The following is a 27,964-nucleotide window of genomic DNA, read 5'->3' as shown; positions in this document are numbered from 1 at the left end:
TGCCTTATTTGCTTTGAGGATGTTGATGGAGAAGTATAGAGAAGGACAGAAGGAGCTGCATTGTGTATTTGTGGATTTAGAGAAAGCGTACGACAGGGTACCGAGAGAGGAGTTGTGGTATTGTATGAGGAAGTCAGGTGTGTCAGAGAAGTATGTGAGGGTGGTGCAGGACATGTATGAGGACAGTGTGACGGCAGTGAAGTGTGCAGTAGGTACGACAGACTGGTTCAGGGTGAAGGTTGGACTGCATCAAGGATCGGCCCTGAGCCCTTTCCTGTTTGCAGTGGTGATGGACAGGTTGACGGACGAGGTCAGACAGGAGTCTCCCTGGACTATGATGTTTGCAGATGATATTGTGATTTGTGGTGAGAGTAGAGAGCAGGTTGAGAAGAGCCTGGAGAGGTGGAGATATGCGCTTGAGAGAAGGGGAATGAAAGTCAGTAGGAGTAAGACAGAGTACATGTGTGTGAATGAGAGGGAGGGCAGTGGAGTGATGCGGTTGCAGGGAGAAGAGGTGGAGAAGGTGGAGGAGTTCAGGTACCTGGGGTCAACAGTGCAAAGTAATGGAGAGTGTGTTAGAGAAGTAAAGAAAAGAGTGCAGGCAGGGTGGAGTGGGTGGAGAAGAGTGACAGGAGTGATTTGTGATAGTAGGGTATCTGCAAGAATGAAAGGGAAAGTTTATAGGACTGTGGTGAGACCTGCGATGTTGTATGGATTAGAGACAGTGGCATTGAGTAAAAGACAGGAGGTGGAGCTGGAGGTAGCAGAGCTGAAAATGTTAAGGTTTTCGTTGGGAGTGACGAGGATGGACAAGATTAGAAATGAGTTTATTAGAGGGACAGCACATGTAGGATGTTTTGGTGACAAGGTGAGGGAGGCGAGATTGAGTTGGTTTGGACATGTGCAGAGAAGGGACATGAATTATATTGGTAGAAAAATGCTGAAGATGGAGCCACCAGGTAGGAGGAAAAGAGGAAGGCCAAGGAGGAGGTTCATGGATGTGGTGAGGGAAGACATGCAGGTAGTTGGTGTGAAAGAGGCAGATGTAGAGGACAGGGTGGTATGGAGACGGATGATCCGCTGTGGCGACCCCTAATGGGAGCAGCCGAAAGAAGAAGAAGAAGAAGAAGAAGAAGTTATTGGTCATGGTCAGGAATAATGGTCCTGTGTGTAATGTACTTGGTCGCTCCTGGCGTGCACAAGCGCGCATGCGCACTGCGGTCACGCCGCGGTTCGTGCGTGTGTGTGTGTGTGTGTGTGTGTGTGTGTGTGAGAGAGAGTGAGTGAGTGAGAGAAAGAGAGAGAGGAGTGTGTGTGTATGTGTGTGTGTGTGTGTGTGTGTGTGTATAAGGCGCATTATTTGGCAGCCCAGGCGGCGGAGCGGGGAGCAGAAGAGGTGAGGAGGAAAAGGCTGATCTCAGGTCTGGTATCCCCGCGGCTCTTGTTTTTGACGCTGAGTTTTATTTATTTGTGACTCAAAAAAGGCGAAAGGAGGAGCGCGGATAGACGGAGAAGCGCCTCTGGGAGCCGGTAAGTGAGAGAAAAGAGCGGTGTGTGAAGTTTTTGAGGAGGAGGAGGAAGAGAGGGGGGTTAGAAGAAGAAGAAGAAAAAGAAGAGAGCAGGGGGGGGGGGGTGATGGTGATAGGAGGGGTGAGAGGAGGGAGGGAGGGAGAGGGAGAGAGAGAGAGAGAGGGGGGGGGTGTGTATTCGGGAGAATCCGTTTTATTCGGTCTTATCGAAAGCTCATCTTCCTCTTCTCCACCTCCTCCTCTTCCTCCTCCTCCAACAACGCGACGCCGTTACAAAGTAGCCGATACACTTTCATTTCCGTGCCGCGCTCCAGGAGGCTTCACCCGGCACCCCGAACACTTCTAACCCCTTCCATCACGATCTCCTCCTGAAGTTTCTGCCCGCCGGCTCTCCGGTGGTCTTTCGGGTTTTCTTTTTTTTCTTTCGTAATCTTGATGAAGCGCCGCGTCATCCACTAGCTTCATCTGTCCGAGTTTTTGGTTGTTGTTGTTGTTGATGATCACCCGTTCGGGGTCTGGTTCCCCCTCGGGACTCGGTGATTCTCTGCCTGGGCGCCCTGGTGGCTTCCTGGTGGCTCCCTGGAGGACGGGGTTACCCTGGAAATGGAGGATTTTGGACTCGCTCGGGGGCTGAAAGTTTAAATTGTGCGCTGTTGCCCCCCACTCTCTCTCAGGAACGCGAGGTAGGTGAACACTGGGAACGGTTCAGCGCTTTGATTGGCTTTAAGACGTGATGCCGAGAACTGCTGCCTCCTGGTCTCATAATAATAATAATAATAATAATAATAATAATAATAATAATAATAATAATAAAAGTTTTTGTATATTGTGCAGAAGTTATTAATTGAAGTGAATTGTTTATATTCAGTGTTTCTGCCCCATGGAACAGTAAAAGCGTGTAATTGATACACAAAGTTCAGCACATGATCTGATCAGAATTAATACTTAGTATAAACACGTTCATTCTCCCGAACTGCTCCTGTTTCTCTGCAACATTTCCGTCATCCGGTCTGCTTTCTGCCGGTGTGTGTGTGTGTGTGTGTGTGTGTGTGTGTGTGTGGGGGGGGGTTACTTTTGAAAGGAAACACTTTGTGTTGAATTGTTTAGTTAAATGTTGACCTGAGAGATTTGAGGGTTGATGTTTGGTGTCTCAGGGTTTTTATTCGTGGCACTTAAACTCGACCAGACCGCCAGGTTCTTTTTTTCTTCTCTTCTCTTATCACAATAAAAGTCCCCTGGCTGTACTCTTCCTCCTCTTCCTCCTTTTCCTCCTCATCCTTCCTCATCCTCTTAAAGCCACACGTGCAGATTGGAGCGCACGCTGATACGTCGACACGGCGTGTTGTGTGTGTGTGTGTGTGTGTGTGTGTGTGTGTGTGTACGGTTTATTACCATTCGTACTTCCTTCCTTGTGTTTCTCCCGACATTTTTTTCCTTATTCTATTCTATTCTTTCTTTCTTTCTTTCTTTCTTTCTTTCTTTCTTTCTTTCTTTCTTTCTTTCTTTCTTTCTTTCTTATTCAATTCATTCTTTCTTTCTTTCTTTCTTTCTTTCTTTCTTTCTTTCTTTCTTTCTTTCTTTCTTTCTTATTGTTTTCTTCTTTCTTTCTTTCTTTTTTCTTATTCTATTCTTTCTTTCTTTCTTTCTTTCTTTCTTTCTTTCTTTCTTTCTTTCTTATTGTTTTCTTTCTTTCTTTTCTTATTTTCTTTTTCTTTCTTTCTTTCTTTCTTTCTTTCTTTCTTTCTTTCTTTCTTTCTTTCTTTCTTTCTTTCTTTCTTTCTTTCGTTCTTTCTTTTGCTCTTCATTTCAGATTCAAATAGGATTAGTTTCGGTCGTTTTCACCACCAGAAACACTTCACTTTCTCTGTAGTGACGAGCTGCACTGTTTTTAGTTTTTATCACGTTTGAGGAAGAAGTTTCCAAGGACCACCTTTTGAAGGGAATGTTCGGTTGCCATGTCTGTCTATTCCAAATAAAGACGAGCACTAGATACACATTTAAGAAATCCACTTGTGGCCAGGAGTCACTATACACTGCAATTAACTTACAAAAAGGGCGTTAACTTTATCAAGTATCACTTTTGTACATTTTAGCATGGAGAACCATCCTGGTGTCACATGGGGGGGTGTTGTCTGGTGTCTCATCGAATGTGAGCTTTATATTACATCCTAAAGTACCGTGAGGTCAATAAGATGATGTTCGGTTTGTTCCGTTGTTGGGCTTTAGGGGCGGAAAACGTGTGGGCTGTATAATTTTGACTGACATCTAGTCAGAGACGTTTTATAAGCTATTAAGGTAATAACTTACAGGACATTGCACATTCCTGTGTCTACCTGAGGAACGCTATAATGTAGTTGTGCTTCTTTTTTCAAGCCATTATGTCACATGTCTGCTCTGATGAGATGTAAACCACAGGGGGTCCATCTGTTAGGAGCTCATAGGTTTTAAAAAAGGAGAAAAAAAAAAAAAAAAAAAGCCTCAGCGGCAGTCTGAGATGTTCCTTTGTCTAAGCGCTTGATGCTCACAGGTCGTCATCAGCCGCTGTCAAAAGGGACTCGCTGGCGAACAAAGAGCTCAGGGACATGCTTTTGAGTAACGCAGAACTTCTGATAAAGTGCTCGAGTGCATCAATGTACTAAACCTAGCATGATGTTTATGCTGGTCTTTAGCTCTCAGGTGCATTTGGTCCAAGGTTTCTTGGATTAAAAATCTTCTTTGAATACATTTTACTAGAAAAACTACTTGATGGATCTTCAGCAACTCTTTCTCAGCCAGCTTTACAGGTCTTTTAGGGGAGGTTGTAGCTCGGTGATTAAGGTATTAGACTCTGGATCGGAAGTTCAAAGGTTCAAATCCCATAAATGTGTTTTGTTTTTTGTTTTTTTTGGTGCACCTGAGCTCCCAGGTGTCTGAGCGAATGTTCAGCCAGAAGCTGATGGGAATTGGGTGTGATGGAGTTAGGCCTGTGTGTTGTTCATAGTTAAGGAGTCACAATGCCTAGGTGTTGCTAAGCAGCTCCAGATCACAGAACTGTGTCAAGCATAGTGCCATCTCATCTCCCCATGTTCTCATCTTCCTTCTGATGTGGATGTGGATGAAACCTTGGAAGCTTGTGAGTGTCATTTTCATTTAAAAAAAATCCTAAAGTGTTCAGAATGCTGGTATGACTAGGGTGCGAACACTTTTGGCACAAAGCAAAGGCCTGAAAGCGCACACTCTGTAGGTGTTTGTGTTTCAGGTTTAATCACAGGGTTTTTTTTCTTGGTATCAGAGGTAAAGCCTTTGCATGTACTTGCAGGAAATCAGTTCAAGATCATAGACTGTCGAGTCCAGGCACTGATCATCGTTTTTTTTCTGATCATCATCTCTTTTAAAAAAAAATCGCATTAGCTGTAGTTTACCGTCTTCCATTTATCTCCTCAAGTTGGACACCACCATTTTCTCAGACCAGCCAGTTTTCCTTGGTCATATAACAGCTATTAAATGGGGATTTGAGACTAATATAAACTCAGCTGGGAGTGACCTTCAGAACTGCTGCTCATGCTGCATTGCAGGATCGAGGAACACAAAACTGCTATCTACCCTCTTCTGCATACACATGCTAGTTGCTAGTTGTGATTGACAGCAGAGGGAGTTTGGCCTGTTTTGCTCTCCACGGATGCCTGTGGCGATGTTGGGAATCATGCACATGGTCTCCCAACAATAAGGAAGTTTTCACTCAGAAGCTGATTGGATGATGTGTTGAGGGTGGGTTGCCAGTCAAGCTGATCGGTGTACGGAGGAAAACAATTTCCATAGGTCAGCGAAATCTAGTTTGGGATGGGAAGTGTTTTTTTCCAGGTAATTTTCAATGATTTCATTGGTAAAAACCAAGATTGGACAGTGAAATATGCCTAATTGGTGTAACTTTATGACCACCTGCCTAATATTGTGTTGGTCCCCCTTTTGCTGCCAAAAAAGTCCTGATCTGTTGAGCATTTACAGCATCGTCAATTGGATTGGACCACGCGGACCAGCCTTGGTGGTGCATCAAGGTTCACCACTGTTCCTTCTCTGGAGCACTTTTAAGAGATACTGACCAATGCAGACCAGGAAACACCTTACAAGAGCTGCAGTTTCAGAAATGCTCTGACCCAGATGTCTAGACATCACAACTTGGCCCTCACTCAAATTCTTATGCTCACCCATTTTTCCTGCTTCTTACACGTCACCTTTGAGGACAAAATGCTGCCTAATAATATCCCACCCACTAACAGGTGCCACGATGAAGAGATTATCATTGTTATTCACTTCACCGCTCATATTGTGATGTCATTATGTTACACCGGAATAATGTAAGTGTTTTCAAGATGGAGCTGAATCTGTCCAGGCGGATTTTTACATGATCACCGGGGGGGTTTTCGGTATACATATCCTTCAGATTTGAATTGTTTAAAAGCATCTTGAGCTCAGATTTTTGCTTCTGGCCAGGAGTGGAAAGTATAAAGAGTTGAAGTCATTCCTGACCTCTGTTGTGATAACATTTATTTTCTTAAGGCTCAGCTTTTGTATAATGTCAGGTTTTTTTTTCTTTTATTTTGTGTGGAAAAAAAAAGTGGTGAAGGCATAAGGTGTCTGATATTCCAGTTTAATCTGTACAGCCACATTGACATTATTTACATGTCAACAAGTCGTTTTGTCTAAGTTTCGCGGTCACACCGCACTGTTTTACTTTTGTGTCCTTACTGGGTTTTATTTTTCACTGAAGTTTGGTGAACGCATATTAGTGGTTAATAACATACAGTGGACGAGAGAGAAATTGCTTTTCTAGTATGTAGTGATGTTTTGAAGGTTGTTGCATTTGGTTCACAATGATGAGAAGAATCATTACCATAATATTGTACAATAGATTTGAATACTGCTCTAACTACGTTCCTACGCAGTAGATTCAAAGGATTATAGAGGTAAAAAATGTCCTTCATCTTGAACACAATGCCCAGGGAATCAAGCACATGGGGAAAATTCACAAATACCATGAATTCCACAACAACAGCGTGTCCTTGTCTCATCCGAAAAAATCTTTTCACCATTGTGTTTTGAGTGGAAGTATTTTTTTCCTGCCTGCTATAAGCCACACAACCTTCGTGTTGAAAATGAAACATGGCTATAATGTGCTTCTCAGGGGTCCAGTCAGTGAAATAACATTAGTTTATGCCCATTAGGTGGTGGAAAAAAAACAAGAGGTGTGTGTCTGTTTGTGTGCATGTGTACGTACAAACCAACATTTGTGCACCATAATATTCTTTTAGAACATCCCATTCCCCATATAGTCCCATTTTTCTGTAAAAAATTTAACCTCCATTTTTCTGGGAAGATGTTCCACTAGATTTCAGAGTGTGGAGATTTGTGCTCATTTAGCCACAAGGGTGTTAGTAAAGTCAGGTACTGATGTAGGTGAGGTGAATAAACCTGAGGTACAAACCGCTTTATAATTAATTCCAAAGATGTTCAGTAGGTAGGATTATAGAGCTTTATAGCAGGAGATCTTCCACCACAACTCATAGTAAGCATATCTTCATGGAGCTGGCTTTGTGCATAGGAACATTGTCACACTGGAACAAGGTTGGGTCTCCTAGTTTAAAAAAATTTAATGCTACCGCATCCAGAAACATCCTGCACGATTGTGTGCCTCCAAGTTTGTGGTGACAGTTTGTGGAGAAAACACGTATGACTGGAAAGGTCAGGTGTCTCAATACTTTTGTTTGTATATTATATATGTATGTATGTATTTTCTCTCCCCCTATAAAATTCCACAACACAAACACGTCTGTGTGCATCTGCAAGTTAAAACCCTGCAGGAGAGGTCATTACATCACTAGCTAAAAATAACCGACATGGAAAAGCCTTTCTCTGGCCTGGCAGGGGCATGTGCTCCAGAGAAAGAGAGAAAAGAGATACGCCTGTGAGGCAAGATATTGTCAGGAATATGCGAGATGGTTGTGAGATATCTGGGCCAATGTTACGAAGCATTTAGCCATTGTGTAGTTTAACATTAAACGCCTCAAGAGCAACATTTTCCGGTATGAAGATGTGAAATCCAAAGTGGGGTGTGTTATTTTTGTATTATTAGTTCATGAGGAGATTTTGTCACGCGTCATTTGCATGCAGCAAAAGGAATGTGTGGTGGTACAATAATAACGCTCAGGTAGTTACATTTGTTGTGTTGCTGTCGAATCCGAGCATTTGAGAAAAAAATTTAATCAAGTACTAATTTTGGCCAAAATGGCTTTCCATACATCTTACAACCAAGACCTATAATTAGGCTAGTCAAAAATAAGAAGCATCATTGCTAGCTAGCTAGTTACAGTAACGCTGATTTCTCTCGCTCTTTTTTTTTTCTCCCAGAAGAACAATGCTACTCTACTAGCATTATTTTAAGTTATATTCTTCGATAAAGGACCCCAGCATGTTTCAGAATTAGATTCTTTGATTGAAATAAACATTTTCTGGGATTTCTGTCCAAAACCTGAGAGAAATATGGTACAACTAATTCAGCTTTATCAACCACAACCTGACAAACTTCACAGCACACCGTGGCTCATGTGCAGCTCCGGAGCGCTGTAGTCCAGCAGGTGTTTGTTTTAACACACTGACTAAACCTGAATCAGGTACGCAGAGGAATGTGGTTTGCTTGAGGTCGAAAACTATGCACTCCGTAGTACTGATGACGTAACCGTATCCTGCTGAATCCGACCGCACAAGTTAGGTTTCTGCCTTATCTCACTCCAAGCTGTTTTAAAACGACCCGCGGCTCCTCCGTAATCAGTGTGAAGAAAAATCTGCCTCATTCGGTAGGCAGTGGAAGTGTGTGGACCAGAAAAGTGCTGAACACCAGAACAGGAGCTCGGTCAGACAAGCAGCCCTGACCACCCAACTCTCGGTCAGCTGAACCCGTGCCATCAGACTTACTGTACATATTTACTTAGCTGAAGAGCTAAAGCTTGTACTAGGGAATGCACAGTAGGTGCATATTTAGGACTTTGTAATACTCCTATGATTGTCATTTGACTTGTTCTACACTCCTTAAGAGCTCTGATCAAAACGGTCACGGCACTAGGGTTGCAACAATTTGGGAATTTTGAAGATTGGAAACTTTCTATGGAAATTAACTGAAATATTTGGGAATGACCATGAATAATCTTTAGGGTCATCTTTGTTAAAACATTCAGATCTAATGCACTTTCACAATTTCTGCTCTGCACATTGATTAATCACATGCACACAGCACCCCCCCCCCCTCCCCCGACATGCAGCGTGCATTCCTCAAAAACACGCATCATTTCTTGAGTTTGCAAAATAATGTCAAATAAATGTTAACCTTGGTGGGGATTCACGTAAATGACATACATATTACATAGATTTTAATGTTAGTAATAAAGTGTATTAGTTTGTATGCATGTCATGTTATGAACAAACTAAAAATGTCTAATTTCCATAAATTCCTTAGAATATTTCAAAAATTCCCATAGAAAGTTTCCGGAAATTTTCTGCAACTTTTTCCAGCCTCGTTTGTCACCAATTTAACGACACACCAGTAAGTCAAGTTAAATGTATGTGCAAGGGTGCAGAAATCTGTAACCTGGGACAAGCGGATACTGTGTCTGTGAAAAGAGGTAGTTTAATACGTAGTTTAAAAAAAAAATCTTTGAAAAAGTTTAAGATGTGTTGTGAGGAACGAGCATTACTTCTCCATTGTTTGCTGACTTTTTGTTGCTTTCACATGTCAAATCCACAAGCCAATGAATTTTAGATTAGTTTCTGTTTGTGATATAGTTTGTGATGTATTCTGATGTACTTGGAGTCGTATAGAAAGTCAATAAAATATTGACAGATGGATAATTACAGTCAAGTACCCACATTGTGTTTGTGTGTGTGTGTGTGTGTGTGTGCGCACACAAGTTCAACTTGCGATTTTCGATCTTTTCGATATGACGATAGCGCTACAAAAAAAATGGTAAAAAAATATGCACATTTTTGCACCACGATGTACGTATCTTCCTCCTTGTGAGATGCCTCACGCACACCAGCGGTCAACAGAGTTCAGTGTCTCGGTGTTAGAGTGCGTATTTTTTGTCTGTGTTTTTGCCGCTTCAAGGCCCGTTTTTAGCTCTTGTCTCTTTCCTTTTCTATCGGCGTCACCGGACACTGAAACGGAGCACACAGCACGCTCCGCCCTCCTCTCATGACTCGGCACTCGTGCACTGTAAAGTTGATGCATTACGATAGTGGAATTTCTTCTGCTAAATTTTATCCTGTAATTTATTAAATTATGAACCGATTGCAGTATACTGCCCCATCCTGGTCATCATTCATTAAGGCCCCTGGGTAGGCTGGGCCATGTTTTGACATTTTCAAGTTGCAATGGTGTCATTGTAATGCGTCTCTATTGTAACTCAGGGATGACCTGTATATATTTATATAATTTGGCAGGTAGAAGAATTACGTAGTGAGAAATCGTAGCGTTCAAACCTTCACCAAGACTCTGAAATGCAAGCATTTAATTTTCATGTTACATGTTAGCGCTAATAATTTACGCACGTCTTGATTTTGCGTAATAATTCTGTCGCAATCTTTTGCAAATGTTGGTCTTCTCAGACAGGAAAATTACTGCCAATGAATAGTGCAGTCCTTTGACTGATCCTTCTTATCCTTTTTGCTGTTGCGGTGGTTGTGTTTTCTTACAGCATGGCCAAGCCTTTAGTCACTGTGCAGCAGAGCTCAAAGGGAATAATGTAGATCATATCGTAAGTTTTTCGGACCCAATCCTGATGAAAGTTTATGGGAGATTTTGGAGTGACATGTTAGACAGGATACATCATCAGAACCGTCAATAAAACATGAATAAAGGAAAATGATTAGGAAGAAACTTGTTCATTGTTCTAGGACCGGTCTAAAGACTTATTCATTGGTTTTCAACCTTATTGGAGGTTACTTTTGTTTTGATAGACGCTTTTTTCCGGTTCTCACAAAAGTTGTTTTAACCCCAGAGTTTATTTTTTATTAAAGGGAATACAGACTTGAGGGAATATGCTGACTCTTTGTCAATAGCCCTTTCGAACAGTTTGTATGTTTCTCGACACTCGCATAGAGCCATTACTGATTTTTATAGACCCATTGTACTGCTCAATGGGGAATCTAATTGAAATTCATTTATGCAAACAGACACACGTTATTCACCTAGATTTTAATGTGCTCTAGAGAAAATACGTGCATTTCGCTCAGAACATAGAAGTGTTCTCTATTATCGAGCCTTAGAAACCACAGGTGGTCTCCGACTTACGATTGGATATTCTAGAGTTAAGAATGGGTGATCTGAACACATCTCTAAGTTGAAACATGGCCTAGCCTACCCAGGAGTCTTAATTTGTTAATAAGGATCAAATTACAGTTTAAAAACGTGGCAGCGGGTGCATGTACAAGCGCCAGTTCACGAGCGCATGTTCCTGAATGAATCAACATTACAGCAGCTCAAGCTTCTGTTGAGAAGCAGACTAGCAGTTAGCACCAGAGGGCAAAAATGTGTTTTAGGGTCTGTACAAGATGATTTGGGATAAATTTGACTTGCTTTTTCTGGATTTGCTCACGTATTTATTTATTTATTTATTTATTTATTTAGTCAGCGTTTCCTCTTCACCAGGGTTACGTTTGGGTTTCTATTGCCAAAGCAATTAGTTTGGATCTGCTAGTGATCATGAATGGTTTACAGCACCATATATTCAAGTGCTGCCAACGTAGTTGGGTCTATAAAGCTCCGAAATGTGTTCGTGCATGTCATCACGGTGGAGAAGATGTTGAGCAGAGAACGTAGTTCCGGGTTGAAATCATGGCGACCGCTCATTACTCTCATTGGCTGTTTTGTATTTTAGTGGATTGTGGTCTAAGACAATGGGCATTGTCTTTCATATCCTTTTTTTTGTATGTGATTTTCTTTTAAAGAATTTTAATATAAAATTTGACAAATATAAAAAATTCGTTTTGCAATAAGACCATTTTTTATGTAGCTCGTTATTGATTGGCAGATTGCACTTAAATTGATCTTTATGGTTTGGATCCTTTTTTTGTTTTTCTTTCAACTGGTCTTTGTATGGACATTTCTATTCTTTTGCATGTGTATGGAAGGATGTGCCTTGTTGAGAAGCCACATATACGTATGCTGCCCCAGGGCGACGTGAAACCTGATCCGTCGCTGCCATTTTACCCACTTTAACTGACACTCAACACGTTCACTGCAACATGTGGACTCGTTCCACGGTCCGCCGTCTGACTCGGCACTTTTGGCTCCTTCACACAGCCATCTGTAACTGCTGGGTCGAGTTCAGCCGATCTAAACCAAACCCGATTGTTCTACTGCTGCCCTCGACCTCTACAGTCCGATCTGAGAACAGCCCGATCGCTTCAGCTGTCTGTTATAGCTTTGTGCGGGATGATGACTCATTTGTTTACCATTTCCTCGTCCCCGGTAAGGAATGCCGAGGCGAGTTCTGTGAAGGAACAGTAGCCTGCGGAGAAAGGGCAAGTCGTGTGCTGCTGTTCTTCTCGACCATTCGCCGTAGTCCAATTTGTCATGTCCGAAAGTGAAAACAATGTTGGTAACGTCGTTCGCATCTTTCGCGCTTTTATCCCAGCACCTTTGCTCCATTTATAACAAGATTTCCAGATCAAAGTCCGGTTGATTTGAAGCCCTGTTATTCAGATGCTAAACCAGAAAGCTTTGACATCCAAGTCATATGTGTGGAGCGTCTTCAATATGGAAATTAGCATATCTGAATCTTGCTGGGCCTAAATACTAAAATCTTTTACATTTAGGTGTCTATGACAATCCCAAGCCTAGTGGTATGTTATAAAGGCATATATGTTGTTTTGATGGCTGAATGACTCAATGCCCATTCGAAATAAGAAGCCAAATTTCGGCACAAAACTCGCACGTCAGTATGCAAAGTGCTGAAAACGGAATTCATTTGCTTGTGTGTACGTCTGTCGGAATGCGAGCAACAATATGACCCTATAAGATTAGCATGGTAGAGTTGTAATACAGTGTCCCCTCCTTGATCTGTTCGGTGCACCAGATATCCGTATCAGATCCGAGTGGCCTAAACTAGACGTTTTTCCGTGAAACAAATGTCAACCTTATCATTATGCCCCTAAACAAAACAAAAGCAGAAGTGGAAATAGCACTGTATAAGGTCTGACCCAGCCAGTTCCTCAACCTCAGCTGCATCACTCCAGGCCCAGTTTGGTTGGTTTGGTTTCTATAAAATCAAATCTGGTAGCCTTATTTGAATCTACTGAAATACTGATCAGGCAGTTACTAAGGATGCTGTAAATTATACAGCATCCCATTGGTATATATACTATGACCAAAAATTGCAAAAACGCAGCTTGATTTTCTGACGATGTGCAACAAAACAAACTGGCAAACCAACGACTTCTTGTTGAACGCCGGCCCACATAAATTTGACTAATTTCTTTAAGCTTTTCTTTTGGCCTACCTGTGCTGCAGTGAAACCGGAAACTCTAAAGTCACACACAAAAAAGAACTTGTGGTTTGCTCATTTGCATATCTACTTTGCGATCTCAGTATTCAAAATCACTATAAGCATTGGCAGCCCAAAATAAGGTGCTGAACGGGTCAGCTGTCCCTCAACACTTCAGAATTAATGGGCGTGTCGAAACGATCGCCCCCCCTTGCAAAGTCTGTACACACAGAACGCACACGTCCTCTGGGACTCGAGAGCACTGACCTAAGCTACACGCTATATAAGCAGATCAGAAGAAACAACACGTCTATTGTAAGGCACTTGAGGTGGAACCCGGGGCCTGGTATTTGCTGATCTGAGCGACGTTTTACGGTTTTGTGGTGACGTTTGCACAAAATCGAACCGGTTTCATTTTCATTTCTGGAATTCGGTTGCGTTCTTTCCGTAGCAAAAAAATTGCAATCACGGATAGACAATGTGTTTAATTGCCTTTTCTTTAATTTGATTAATGAATCAGAAAGAGAGCTGCGTTTCTGCTCGTTAGCAGATAGCGGTATGTTTGGGCTGAAGAAAAGAATAGTCTTGGTCATAACAGCATCTTAAATAATACACAGCCTGATTGGGGCTGAGCTAAGAGTAACAGTCTTCTTCAACTCTTAATCACTCCCCCTCCACCACCTCCAGCCCTCGTTCCTTTGGAGGACTTGTGTTTTGGAATGCCATGTGGCGTATCTTTGGGGTGTAACCTTTCATTTGTAGATTGTTTGTACGTGTGTGTGTGAGACTGTGTCTTTGTCTGTGTTATGTGGTTGCTTGCTATTGCTCATGAAGGGTTAAAATCTGCCTCACTCTCTCATACGTGCATGTACGCGCACACACACACACTCTTACTGGTTTAAACCGGTCCTCAGTAAAGTGCTTTGTGTGGCCCAGTGTATCCTGGGAAGGGTCATGTGCGACTCAGTGATGTCACAGAGGGAACTTAAGTCTGCTTTCCTTTATCAGCTGAATGTGTGTGTGTGTGTGTGTGTGTATATAAGGTGATCAGAGATCAGTTACAGTGTTGTGCAAAACTTTACTCGGAAATGGTTGATTTTTTTTTTTTTTTTTTTTTTTTGTGACAGGAAAGAGTTAATGTGTGAGTGTACACATCAAGGAAAGGGTTAATATTATGTTTAGCCCTTACGTTCTGAGCTAACGCTTCCTGTTATGCACCAGCGAGTAGATGAGGCTCTGCTTTTTCGCCTCCATTACTGTGTTCATCTCACCCTTACCCTCACCAAGAGGAGACCACATCTCAGCATCTTCCTAACGTCCTTAATGCCAGTCTCCAAGCTCAACTCATGTTCAGGCAAGGAAGCTGGGAATGGATATACCTGGCTAGTGTTTCTTAGTAGGATCTCCCTGTGAAGAAAAGGCATTTTTAAACCATGTTGAAAATAAAAAAAAAAAACTCTGAAGGGAATTCAAAGGTCCCCTTCCATGTGGGGTTTTTTATACAGACACCAACTGTAAACATCGCCTATGGATTAATAGGTGAAGTCGGTTGTTGAATTACTTCAGAGGGCGCACCATACAGTTATTTGTTGGCTCTCAGGCTTGTCTTTTGGTCTGCGTTCAATTGCTTATTAGCTTCTTTTCCAGCTTTTACACATGGATCATAAAAATTTGATTCTTTCAGCCTTCTTCGGTAGAGTTTTATCCATTGCAGGGTTGTGGTTTACTGTAGCAGGAGCCCACACACACACACACACACACACACACACACACACACACACACACACACACACACACACACAAACACAAAAAACTCATTTACTCCTGAGGCGATTTAGGCTACGTCTACACTAATCTGGATAAATCTGAAAACGTCGTTTTAGTCTAAAAAACGTTCCGTCGACCTGCGTCATTTCCGCCTGCGTTTTTCAATGACTGAAAATGGCAAAAATAAATAAATAAATAAATAAAAAAAACGGAGGCCTTAACAGTCCACACTGCGATGAAAACGGCATTTTCACTGCATCCACTTTGGAGAGCCTTTTCAAAAAGCTAAGTTTTAATTGACCGACAATGCCGTCTCACTGTGGACAAAACGGAGAGAAAAATAGCAATTTTCAAAAGAAAATGTATCAGTGTGGACATGGCCTTAGTCAATGCTAGTCTACCTACTAGCATTTCCTTTAGGGAGGGGGGTTTGGAGGAAACCAGTGAAAGCCCTTGGCGACCCTGAAGCCATGAGGCGACAGTGCTAACTGCTGTGCTACCTTGTTTTTCAATTCTCAAAAATCTGCAATAAAAATGACATAAATGATGTTCTAAAAGTAATAAAACGTTTCTTCCTTCTTGGCCCATTGTGGCTGAAGGAATTAAGTCTTTTATATGTGCGACTCTGGTAGACACGCCGACTTATTCCCCACGATCTTGTGGATTTGGCGTTCCTTTATGGCGCATCACAGCTCAGTTATTGAATTGTAAAACGCAATCCTAATGCTGAGAAAAACAGTCCGTGCTAATTTATACTCTCTTACTTTTTGTTAGACTTTACTGTTTCCTCTTTTGAAGTATTAAGAAGTATGAAGTAATACAACTAAGACTCGGCTTGCCGTGGTCTTGTAATACTAGAAAGTTTGAACTTTTTGAACACCTGAAAACTTTCCTGTGGTAAAAAACTGACCAAATGCACTTACAAACCCCTGATGTTGCCGTATAAACATTTCCTTATTGAAAACTGAGGCAACAATCTGTTCTTGTTTGCTAAATCATTTTTCAATTCTTATTACTCGTGTATGACGTGGCGCAGCCGCTGTACAAACGAGGCGAACATGATAATGGGTGCTTTATTCTAACTTGGTGATTTTATTTGGAACTTCTGACAGAACTTTTGGTATAAATTAAATCCTGAAATCCAGATTGAGAGTTGTGGTAAAGATTGGAGCTATACAGTGTAATACAAATATGCTATGATCGAAAAAAAAAAAAAAAAAAAAGCTGACATACAGATACAGATTCACATTCAGATTTACCTCATGGCCTTGTATATGGACCTGCATTAAGATTGTATAGTAGCTATTAATTCTCAGTACTAGCATGTAAACAACCCCTTAAACCTTGTTTTATTGTTTAAGTTTTTTCATTTTAGCTGAGATTGATGCCTTGGCTATCTTTTGATGATTGGAAATTTTTTTTATTTGCAAGTGTGTTTTTTTTGTTTTTTTATTTATTGATTTATCAATTTATTTTGTTAGCATAAATTTGACACAAAATGTATATTTGTTTCACCTCAGCGTGTTTTGTGTTAGTATTTAATTTGTAGCATTTATACTCACAAAAATTTAGTCGATTATGTTTAATTCGTTAATCAGACAATTTATTGTACACGAGTGAACATGATTCTGGTGAGTGTTTGTTGTAAGGGTGCCATAATGTAGGTGAAGTTTTAAACGTATAGCAGGCAGAATATTTTCTTTCACTGATGACTGAGTAATGCTGTCACATTTAATTAGGATTTACGAACAAATAAGCTATATTTGACTTCTTATTCATCCACTCTCCATTAAACCGCCCATCTTTCAATCTATCATTGGCTTCAGAGTCACTCAGTCCGGCCGAAGGGATGCTGGTGATTTCCTGTAGATGACAGCCTTTGGCGTTCTGCATGTACTTTGCTATCTTGATGTCTGCAATTTTATCAGTGCAGCCCATTAGATTACATTATGACCAGTTATTGCTCCTGCACTGGGTCATAGGTTGCAGTGATGTCTTGGCGTTCGAAGGGTCCGCTTTAATAGACTTGACTATTGATTTTCCATCTCTTTCTCGCCCTCTCCTTCTTGCTTCCTTTCTTTGTCTCGCTCTCCCTCCGTCCAGGTGTGGCCATGTGTGACGAGGCGGTGCGTCAGACACGCAGTCAGAAGCGGGCTTTGGAGCGGGAGGCTCTGCCCGTGGACTTGGATGTGAAAAAGGTGAAGCTCGACGGCGGGGACAGGGATGATCGGCCCGTGCTGCGTCCCAGATCCGAGGTCGCGGCACGCAGCTCCAACATCCTGAGCGCCGGCGAGGTGAAGGCCACCATTAAAGTGGAGCTGCAGACCAGAGATGAGCCTGTGGACATGAGCACCACTAAAGGGTGAGAGAAAGACCAGCTGAGTGCTGAATTCCTCATAGCTCTCGTGCTAATCCCTGGTTCATAACCCACTTATAGTACAACACAAAACCAAGTTTTTTAAAGTTTTTTTATTACACTGTTGAAACTTAACCCATCACTATGAAAGCTATTATGTTTATTTTAGAGTTTTTAAAAGTTTTTTGATTGGTCACTTCAGTTTAATAGGTTTTCATCCAAATCCTAATATGTTGTGTTGGTGGAAAGTTCAGGAGTGAGAAGCTCTATGGCACAATAAGTGGGGGATGGATGGATGGATGGATGGATGGATAGATGGATGGATGGATAGATAGATAGATAGATAGATAGATAGATAGATAGATAGATAGATAGATAGATAGATAGATAGATAGATAGATAGATAGGTGGGTAAATGGATGAAAAGATAGATATTGATATGGTGTAAATTGATCGATAAGAATTGATAGATGGATAGATGGATAAATTAATTTACAGATAGATTGACAGATAGATTGACAGGTAGAGGGATCAATAGATGGATAGAAAGAGGGAGGGATATGGCTAGATATATGGCCTCTGTGATTGGACTTTCTCTTTAAGATAATTCAGGTCAGTTATTAGTTCTTTGAAACAAATTAGAAATAAAGAACACAGAGTTATTGTGATCATGTTGCTCTGTGTTTAATTTCCCTTTGTTTTAATGATGAAATGAAGCAGAATGACAGAAACAATATTTTTTCCCCATTCATGGTTGATGTGAATCATGTTACATTGTGGTAAAGTATCACATGTGATGTAACAGGAGCAGGTTCTCACTGTGTATGATTGTTTCACCATCACTGAGAAAATTGTTTCAGTAGTAACAAACTTTATCTATCTATCTATCTATCTATCTATCTATCTATCTATCTATCTATCTATCTATCTATCTATCTATCTATCTATCTATCTATCTATCTATCTATCTATCTATCTATCTACAGTGAGGAAAATAAGTATTTGAACACTCTGCTATTTTGCAAGTTCTCCCACTTAGAAATCATGGAGGGGTCTGAAATTGTCATCATAGGTGCATGTCCACTGTGAGAGACATAATCTAAAAAAAAAAAAATCCAGAAATCACAATGTATGATTTTTAAACTATTTATTTGTATGATACAGCTGCAAATAAGTATTTGAACACCTGTCTATCAGCTAGAATTCTGACCCTCAAAGACCTGTTAGTCTGCATTTAAAATGTCCACCTCCACTACATTTATTATCCTAAATTAGATGCACCTGTTTGAGGTCGTTAGCTGCATAAAGACACCTGTCCACCCCATACAATCAGTAAGAATCCAACTACTAACATGGCCAAGACCAAAGAGCTGTCCAAAGACACTAGAGACAAAATTGTACACCTCCACAAGGCTGGAAAGGGCTACGGGGAAATTGCCAAGCAGCTTGGTGAAAAAAGGTCCACTGTTGGAGCAATCATTAGAAAATGGAAGAAGCTAAACATGACTGTCAATCTCCCTCGGACTGGGGCTCCATGCAAGATCTCACATCGTGGGGTCTCAATGATCCTTAGGAAGGTGAGAAATCAGCCCAGAACTACACGGGAGGAGCTGGTCAATGACCTGAAAAGAGCTGGGACCACCGTTTCCAAGGTTACTGTTGGTAATTCACTAAGACGTCATGGTCTGAAATCATGCATGGCACGGAAGGTTCCCCTGCTTGACCCGGCACATGTCCAGGCACGTCTTAAGTTTGCCAATGACCATTTGGATGATCCAGAGGAGTCATGGGAGAAAGTCATGTGGTCAGATGAGACCAAAATAGAACTTTTGGGTCATAATTCCACTAAACGTGTTTGGAGGAAGAAGAATGATGAGTACCATCCCAAGAACACCATCCCTACTGTGAAGCATGGGGGTGGTAGCATCATGCTTTGGGGTGTTTTTCTGCACATGGGACAGGGCGACTGCACTGTATTAAGGAGAGGATGACCGGGGCCATGTATTGCGAGATTTTGGGGAACAACCTCCTTCCCTCAGTTAGAGCATTGAAGATGGGTCGAGGCTGGGTCTTCCAACATGACAATGACCTGAAGCACACAGCCAGGATAACCAAGGAGTGGCTCTGTAAGAAGCATATCAAGGTTCTGGCGTGGCCTAGCCAGTCTCCAGACCTAAACCCAATAAAGAATCTTTGGAGGGAGCTCAAACTCCGTGTTTCTCAGCGACAGGCCAGAAACCTGACTGATCTAGAGAAGATCTGTGTGGAGGAGTGGGCCAAAATCCCTCCTGCAGTGTGTGCAAACCTGGTGAAAAACTACAGGAAACATTTGACCTCTGTAATTGCAAACAAAGGCTCCTGTACCAAATATTAACATTGACTTTCTCAGGTGTTCAAATACTTTTTTGCAGCTGTATCATACAAATAAATAGTTTAAAAATCATATATTGTGATTTCTGGATATTTTTTTTTTTTATATTATGTCTCTCACAGTGGACATGCACCTACAATGACAATTTTAGACCCCTCCATGATTTCTAAGTGGGAGAACTTGCAAAATAGCAGCGTGTTCAAATACTTATTTTCCTCACTGTATCTATCTTCCTCACTGTATCTATCTATCTATCTATCTATCTATCTATCTATCTATCTATCTATCTATCTATCTATCTTAGGGTAGTCAAAATGAACATGTTAACGCAAATAAATTTTTTTTAATGGCATTAATTTTACTATTATAAAATTCGAATAAATAAATATAAAAGAGGGAAAATTAAAAACTTGTATTGATGACGTCCTTTCTTTACCCGGCTGTTTAAAAAGATTAACTCCACCGGAAAAAAAATTTTAGTCACTAAACTTTCTTTTTACTGATAAGTTTAAAATCAAACACCAAAACGCTCCATGATGCACACATCCGGCAATTAAAACCATCCGTGTGGAAACATAGTGAAAGGAACTTTTGGTGTCTTGCTCATTTACGTAATTTTAAACACCATAATTACTTCAAAAATTGACAAGAATATTTTGCCTTCATGCTCTATGTCGAGTTTGGTTTTACTAGTAATAAACAAGTTAAAAACTTTAAAACTTTAAAATTAAATAAAAATGAAAATTTTAAATATTAATTAACGGCCCTAATATATATATATATATATATATATATATATATATATATATATATATATATATATATATATATATATATATATATATTAGGGCCGTCAATTAATATTTAAAATTTTCATTTTAAATATATATATACATACATACAGTAGTGTAAAAAAAGTGTTTTCTTATTCTTTTGCATGTTTGTCACACTTTAATGTTTCAGATTGTTAAACTAATTTAAATATTAGTAAAAGATAACACAACATGCAGTTTTTAAATAAAGGTTTTTATTATTGAGGGAAAACAAAATTCCAAAACTACATGGCCCTGTGTGAAAAAGTGTTTGCCCCCTGATAAAACTGTGGTTTATCCCACCTGAATTCACTTTCTTTAGCCACACCCAGGCCTGATTACTGCCACATCAACACTTTTTCACACCACTATATACAGTGGGTACGGAAAGTATTCAGACCCCGTTAAATTTTTCACTCTTTGTTATATTGCAGCCATTTGCTAAAATCATTTAAGTTCATTTCTTTTCCTCATGAATGTACACACAGCACCCCATACTGACAGAAAAACACAGAATTGTTGACCTTTTTGCAGATTTATTAAAAAAGAAAAACTGAAATATCACATGGTCCTAAGTATTCAGACCCTTTGCTGTGACACTCATATATTTAACTCAGGTGCTCTCCATTTCTTCTGATCATCCTTGAGATTGTTCTACACCTTCATTTGAGTCCAGAAATTTTTGATTATACTGATTGGACTTGATTAGGAAAGCCACACACCTGTTTATATAAGACCTTACAGATCACAATGCATGTCAGAGCAAATGAGAATCATTAAGGTCAAAGGAACTGCCTGAAGAGCTCAGAGACAGAATTGTGGCAAGGCACAGATCTGGCCAAGGTTCCAAAAAATGTTTTGCTGCACTTAAGGTTCCTAAGAGCACAGTGGCCTCCATAATCCTCAAATGGAAGACGTTTGGGACGACCAGAACCATTCCTAGAGCTGGCCGACCGGCCAAACTGAGCTATCGGGGGAGAAGAGCCTTGGTGAGAGAGGTAAAGAAGAACCCAAAGATCACTGTGGCTGAGCTCCAGAGATGCAGTCGGGAGATGGGAGAAAGTTGTAGAAAGTCAACCATCACTGCAGCCCTCCACCAGTGGGGCTTTATAGCAGAGTGGCCCGACGAAAGCCTCTCCTCAGTGCAGGACACATGGAAAACCCGCATGGAGTTCTCCAAGATGGTGAGAAATAAGATTCTCTGGTCTGATGAGACCAAGATAGAACTTTTTGGCCTTAATTCTAAGCGGTATGTGTGGAGAAAACCAGGCACTGCTCATCACCTGTCCAGTACAGTCTCAACAATGAAGCATGGTGGTGGCAGCATCATGCTGTGGGGGTGTTTTTCAGCTGCAGGGACAGGACGACTGGTTGCAATCAAGGGAAAGATGAATGCGGCCAAGCACAGGGATATCCTGGACGAAAACCTTCTCCAGAGTGCTTTGGACCTCAGACTGGGCTGAAGGTTTACCTTCCAACAAGACAATGACCCTAAGCACACAGCTAAAATAACGATGGAGTGGCTTCACAACAACTCCGTGACTGTTCTTGAATGGCCCAGCCAGAGCAATGACTTAAACCCAATTGAGCATCTCTGGAGAGACCTAAAAATAGCTGTCCACCAACGTTTACCGTCCAACCTGACAGAACTGGAGAGGATCTGCAAGGAGGAATGGCAGAGGATCCCTGAATCCAGGTGTGAAAAACTTGTGGCAGCCTTCCCAAAAAGACTCCTGGCTGAATTAGATCAAAAGGGGGCTTCTACTAAATACTGAGAAAAGGGTCTGAATACTTAGGACCATGTGATATTTTAGTTTTTTTTTTTTTTATAAATCTGCAACAGTGTCAACAATTCTGTGTTTTTCTGTCAATATAGGGTGCTGTGTGTACATTCATGAGGAAAAGAAATGAACTTAAATGATTTTAGCAAATGGCTGCAAAATAAAAAAGAGTGAAAAATTTAAGGGAGTCTGAATACTTTCCGTACCCACTGTATATACACACATACACTATATAGACAAACCCATTGGTATCTTTGAATGCAGTAATTTCCCCTTCACTTGAACCCAAATCTGTTCCAGCATGACAATACTCCTGTGCACAAAGCAAACTCCATGAAGATATGCTTTGCATAGGTTGGAATTGAAAATCTGCTGCTGTAGAGCTCTGACTTCAACCCTAGTGCCCAACCCTATTGCTAGATGCCTACTGAGCACCTGTGGGATGAATTGAATCACCGACTGCACCCCAGGCCTCCTCACCTCACCTACATCAGTACCTGACTCGTGCCTGAATGAGCACGAATCCCCAAAATCTAGTGGAGTCTTCCAGAAGAGTGGAGGGAATTATAAGAACAAATTTGGAACTGTGGAATGCGATGCTGAATGCTGAGGATGGAGCCACCAGGACGGAGGAAAAGAGGAAGGACAATGAGGCAGTTTATGGATGTGGTGAGGGAATATATGCAGGTAGTTGGGTTGAAAGAGGCAGATGTAGAGGACAGGGGGTATGGAGACGGATGAAAGAAGAAGAAGAAGAAGAAGAATGCGATGCTCAATAAGCACAGTTTTGAACAAATTTCAGCAAACTTTTTAGCAGTTAATGGGTTCAAATCCCAGCCCCACCAAGCTGTCACTGCTGGGCCCTTGAGCAAGTCCCTTAAGGCCAGTAACCATCTGGCAATTGTAAATAATAACCTCCACCCTCCTGCATTGATACTGGACTAGAATTTGGAGTGTACATGTGGAGATTAGTGTTCATTCAGCCACAAGGGTGTTAGTAAAGTCAGGTACTGATGTAGGTGATGTGAGGGTGCAGTCGTTCACTTTCATCCCAAAGGCATTCAATAGGGTTATAGAGCTCTATAACAGGCCACTTAAGATCTTCCACACACTTCCATCTCATGTAAAGCATATCTTCATGGAGCTCATTTTGTGTTCCTGGAACCTGGAGGTTTGTGGTAACAGATTTGTGAACGAACCACACGACTGGAAAAGTCAGGTGTCCCAAAAATGTTTTTCTGTTTTGTGTGTGTGTGTGTGTGTGTGTGTGTGTGTGTGTGTACACTTGGGGTATGAAGGGAAACGAGCAGGTTTCTTTATTATGCTGTTAGCCGAGTGTGTATTTGTGTATGTTAATGGTGAAGAGATGTTCAGGGATATTTAGCTTTGTTTCACCGTATTATTGTCATTAGTAAAAAAAAAAAATTTAAGTGAATCTGGAGGTTCCTTTATATAATGAGGTCCTGCGGTGCAGTAATTTTTAGATTAGACATAGAGTAGTACGTCTAATACTATGAATAATCCACAAATATCTGTGTGAGGTGTGTGATCTATTAATACTTATGAAAAGTGAGCAAAGTGATAGTTTGACACAGGAAGTGTGTGCGTGTGTTCCTGTGTGTGTCTGTCTCTCTGTGTGTGTGTGTGTGTGTGTGTGTGTGTGTGTGTGTGTGTGTGTGTGTGTGTGTGAGACAGACAGAGGGAGAGAGAGGTGCGTGTGTGTGTGCGTGCGCATGTGCGTGTGGCAGAAGTTTGCGAAGCGGCAGCTCCATTTTCTCCAGCACCTGAACCCTACTGCACTTCACAAAATGAAGGCCATGTGTCACAAACCAGTTCTAGCCGGCTGGTTGCCATGGTTTCCACTTTGGAAGGAGCAAGGCGGGGGGAGGGGGAGGGGTCACATGACGCAACTGCTGTCGGTCACATGACTTGTTTAGTAGAGTGATTAATGTACAGGAAGTGGGTGCCTGTAGGAAGAGCATCTCCGAGGCAAAGAACAAGAACGATGCTTTTTCATCACCTGGTGCAGCAGCCTTCCCAAAACATAAACCAGAACTCGCCGCGTGGCAAACTTTTATTAAACAGTTTCATCGAGTTTTTCCTCCAGGTCATAAATATGCAGGCACCCCTGCGTCTTTCCCTAGAGGAAGAAAGTGCACGGCCTACAAAGGAAACGTGGCCCACGACATGCACAGAGTTCGTTGCCTATTAAGGATTGGGACAGTCAGTAATGCTCAGCGTCATGCGTCTTTATGGCCTGCGTTTATGCTGTAAACTATAGAATCCCAAACATTCTTCAGGCTTTCGCTTTCTAAGTTTTAATATCACGATTAAATTCCGTCTTTAGAGTGCATGTTTTTTTAAATAGCGTATCTGCAGATATACACTACATTCCCGTTCTCAATTTCAACAGCATTAGTAACATTTAAGAGATGTTTATTTTTGTATTTATGTACCTCTGATGTTCCCCCATTTAAAAAAAAAAGGGGCTTGTGTTTGTTTTTAAAAGTTTTGACTCTGCCCCATTTAATAGCTCTTATCACCTGTAAGCAGTTTCACAAGTTTACACAGTGATAAACGCACACAGTTCCACCAGTCAGGTTTACACTTCTCTGTCCTTTCAGGAGATCATTTGGTTTTTTTTGTTTTTTTAGTTTGTTTGTTTTTTGAGTGGGGGGGGGGGGGGTATTTATGTATTTATTTGCAAGCTTCTTGATGAATCATTATCTTTCGATTTATGTGTAATATATAATTTCCATTCAATGTGAAATGAGTGTGAAAAAAGCTGTCTAATATGACTTGAGTAACATCCGGTTGTAGGGTTCACTGCATAAAACTTCACTTTGGGTAAGAAGTTTCCAAAATATGGTTGGGTGGGTAGGGAGGGAGGGAGGGGGGGGGGGGTGTTTGAAATGTGTGTGTTTGTCTCCCTCTATTGGAGAAAAGAACTTAAAGATGCACTTTTTTGGTTAAGGATGCACCGATCAGCCTGTATACCGGTTTGATTAAAGGTCGACGAGTGGATTTTACCGATAATAGCAATAGCTAGGTTGGATCATACATATCGATAACTGATTAAACAACCGATAATTTTTACAATGGTTAATTGATAAAAAATTATAATAATAAAAAAAACATAGCAAAAAACAAACACTTCCTGTAAAAGTACTGAAACTTATAACAAAATAAATAATAAAAACAGTACTGAATCTTGAAAATGTGCTAATGAAATTCATTTGCGGCATTTAGCAGAAATAAATATGAATAAATTAATTATATTAATAAATATTGAGGAAAATAAAAGACATGCATTTGAACTGAAACAGCAGTCAGTGATTCGCCTCTAGAGGCCGCTGTCGTACCAGATAACGCACCCCGAGAAAAACGGTATCGGTATGAATTTTTGTCGATAGTTAACTATCAACTATCGGTGCCAAATAATCTGCTAAACTGATATCGGTCGACCTTTAGTCATGATCATTGTCAGAAACCTCTTATTTGTTTCATAGGATTACGTGCAGAGGCAAATGTTTTTCATGCTTTTTTTTTTTCAAGCATGTTCTTCATTTCCTTCCATCTTACAATTATGCTTCCTTCATAGCGATATTAAGAAAGAGAAGGCACCTCCATCTCCAGACGATGTCATCGTTCTGTCTGACAACGAACCATCCAGCCCACAGATGAATGGTGGGAGCCACTTCAAAGAGCTCGACACGGACCTGCTCATGGTCAGAACCATTACACACTTATATTATTCTAGGCTTATTTATTAGATCAGGTGACGGTCAGTAATGACGCATCTATTTCTGGCTCAATGTGGTCTGCTAAATGAATCTGTCTGTTTTCAATGTGTGTGTATGCACAGAGGAGCAGTCCTGAAGAAAGAGTTCGGATTATAAAGCAACTAAAGGAGGAACTGAGGCTTGAAGAGGCCAGACTGGTATTGTTGAAGAAACTCCGACAGAGCCAAATACACAAGGAAACCAATGCGCAGAAGGTAACGCACACATTCACAACACTTATGGCCTATTTTTCTGAAAAGAAAAAAAAAAAACATGAGTAATCTGTGTATTAAGAGTATTTGCTACTTTTCTCAGCCCTTAAGTTCAGGCTCTGTGGCTACACCTCCTCCTCTGGTGAGAGGTTCACTGACCAGCAAAGGAACTCAGCCTGTAAGTCTCCAAGTCACCACTTACTTTAATATCCACATGCATTTTTTATTCTCAAGCCAAATCATTTGACTTAAATGTTGTTTCAACACCACAACTGATAAACCTTCTTGCATTATTCTGATCCCCAGCAGGTTCTGCCCAGCCGGAGTTCATCGGGTGTGATCCCTCCTCCTCTGGTGCGTGGAGGCCAGGTGTCCAAACAAGGCTCTCAGGGCTCCCAGATCATCATGCCTCCACTGGTCAGAGGAGCTCAGGTGACCCTAGTGTCTACCACACCTTCACCTTCCACAACACGCATTTTTCCACCTCTTACTGTGTGGTTTCTTTTCTTACTCAATCAGGAAATCAGGAAACATATCTAAGCATTTATTCCAAGCAGTCGATTTAGTCGAATGAACTTTAAACCAGCTTGTTCATTTTTATTTATTTTTTTTAACAGTTTGCTTTTCTTAAGCTTCTGATTGAGAGCCCTAATGTATATAAGTGACAGCACTAACCATCATGTATCACAAATGGTGAAATACACAAATAGAGAATTAATAAATATCTGAAATGTCACAAGTATTGCATTTAAAATATTACAGTCCTAGAACAGTGTAAACATTTTTATCCTTTACCTCATGGCAACAAATTGATGTCAGGCTAGCAGCTTTTTTGGTACTAGTTCTAAGACCCTGATTAAAATACATTAAAAAGTGTGTAGCTCACTTTCTGTCTCTCTCTTGCACACACCAGCCGATTTCAGTGACGCCACAGCAGATAGCGAGTCTGCGACAGCAGCAGCAGTACTCCAGCTCAGGCCCTCCGCCCCTGCTGCTGGCCCCTAGAGCCTCTGTGCCCACTGTCCAGGGCCAGAAAATCATCCAGCCCAGCCTCATTCGCGTAGCCAATGTGTCTAATGCCAACCTGCTCGTCAACGTCAGCACGGTGAGTTACTATCCATACATAAACACTTCATTTTCTCTCTCGAAACTCCTTCTAAAGCTAATGGGGTCTTCAGCAGTCACTTTACTTGACATTCCACTCCTCAGTCAGTAAGCATCATGCTTTTCTTGTAAGAAATAAATAGATTTTTAGATCCTCGAAGCTGCACCATGCCGGATCTATTGTAATTACTTTTCTTCTTCCGCTCACTTTTGTGCTTTCCATGCTCTCCAGTTGTCCACCAACCTGAAGACATCCTCTGGGGGTAGCGTGGCGAGTGCTAACGAGTCTCCGGCCAGCCGGCAGGCAGCGGCTAAGCTGGCACTGCGCAAGCAGCTGGAGAAAACTCTGCTGGAGATTCCTCCTCCCAAACCCCCTGCCCCAGAATTCAACTTTCTGCCCTCAGCAGCCAATAATGAGTTTATCTACCTGGTGGGCCTGGAGGCGGTTGTGCAGTGTCTAATGGATGCCCTGGGAAGAGGTATACATCTGCCTGTCTCAATGAAACATCATGAGAGATCAGATCGTTCATTCCTATTGGTTAATAAGGCCTGAATTTTAAATACAGCAAAACCCAGAGTTACAACAGTTCGGCTTAGCATTTTTCGATCTTACAAAACCGAACCTGTTGAAGTGCCTGCTGCCACATACATACACACATACACACGTATTTAGTTTTAATGGGGTCATCCGAACGCATCTCCATCATAACTCAGGGACGACCTGTATTAAATTTTAA

The 27,964-nt window shown here is 41.2% G+C and overlaps 1 protein-coding gene across 9 annotated transcripts in view; it reads left to right on the top strand.

The window, feature by feature from the left end:
* Positions 1–27,964, top strand: part of LOC310717372 (transcriptional repressor p66-alpha) — a 45,504-nt gene that overhangs the window by 12,139 nt on the left and 5,401 nt on the right. Inside the window, exons 2-10 of one of the 9 annotated variants that reach the window (XM_083525289.1) lie at positions 1,275–1,396; positions 1,485–1,530; positions 16,913–17,171; positions 25,731–25,857; positions 25,995–26,126; positions 26,227–26,301; positions 26,430–26,555; positions 27,037–27,228; positions 27,460–27,706. In XM_083525289.1, the coding sequence (XP_083381415.1) occupies positions 1,319–1,396; positions 1,485–1,530; positions 16,913–17,171; positions 25,731–25,857; positions 25,995–26,126; positions 26,227–26,301; positions 26,430–26,555; positions 27,037–27,228; positions 27,460–27,706 (1,282 nt within the window). In that variant the 5' untranslated portion in view covers positions 1,275–1,318. Of the gene's footprint in view, positions 1–1,233; positions 1,422–1,484; positions 1,531–5,933; positions 14,582–14,624; positions 17,172–25,730; positions 25,858–25,994; positions 26,127–26,226; positions 26,302–26,429; positions 26,556–27,036; positions 27,229–27,459; positions 27,707–27,964 lie in introns of those variants that run through there. The other 8 variants (XM_083525287.1, XM_083525286.1, XM_083525290.1 and 5 more) reach the window with 8 other exon arrangements.

This window comes from Silurus aristotelis (assembly GCF_946808225.1).
Source record: "Silurus aristotelis genome assembly, chromosome: 22".
Lineage (NCBI taxonomy): Eukaryota > Metazoa > Chordata > Actinopteri > Siluriformes > Siluridae > Silurus > Silurus aristotelis.
This window is presented reverse-complemented; position numbering and strand designations above follow the sequence as displayed.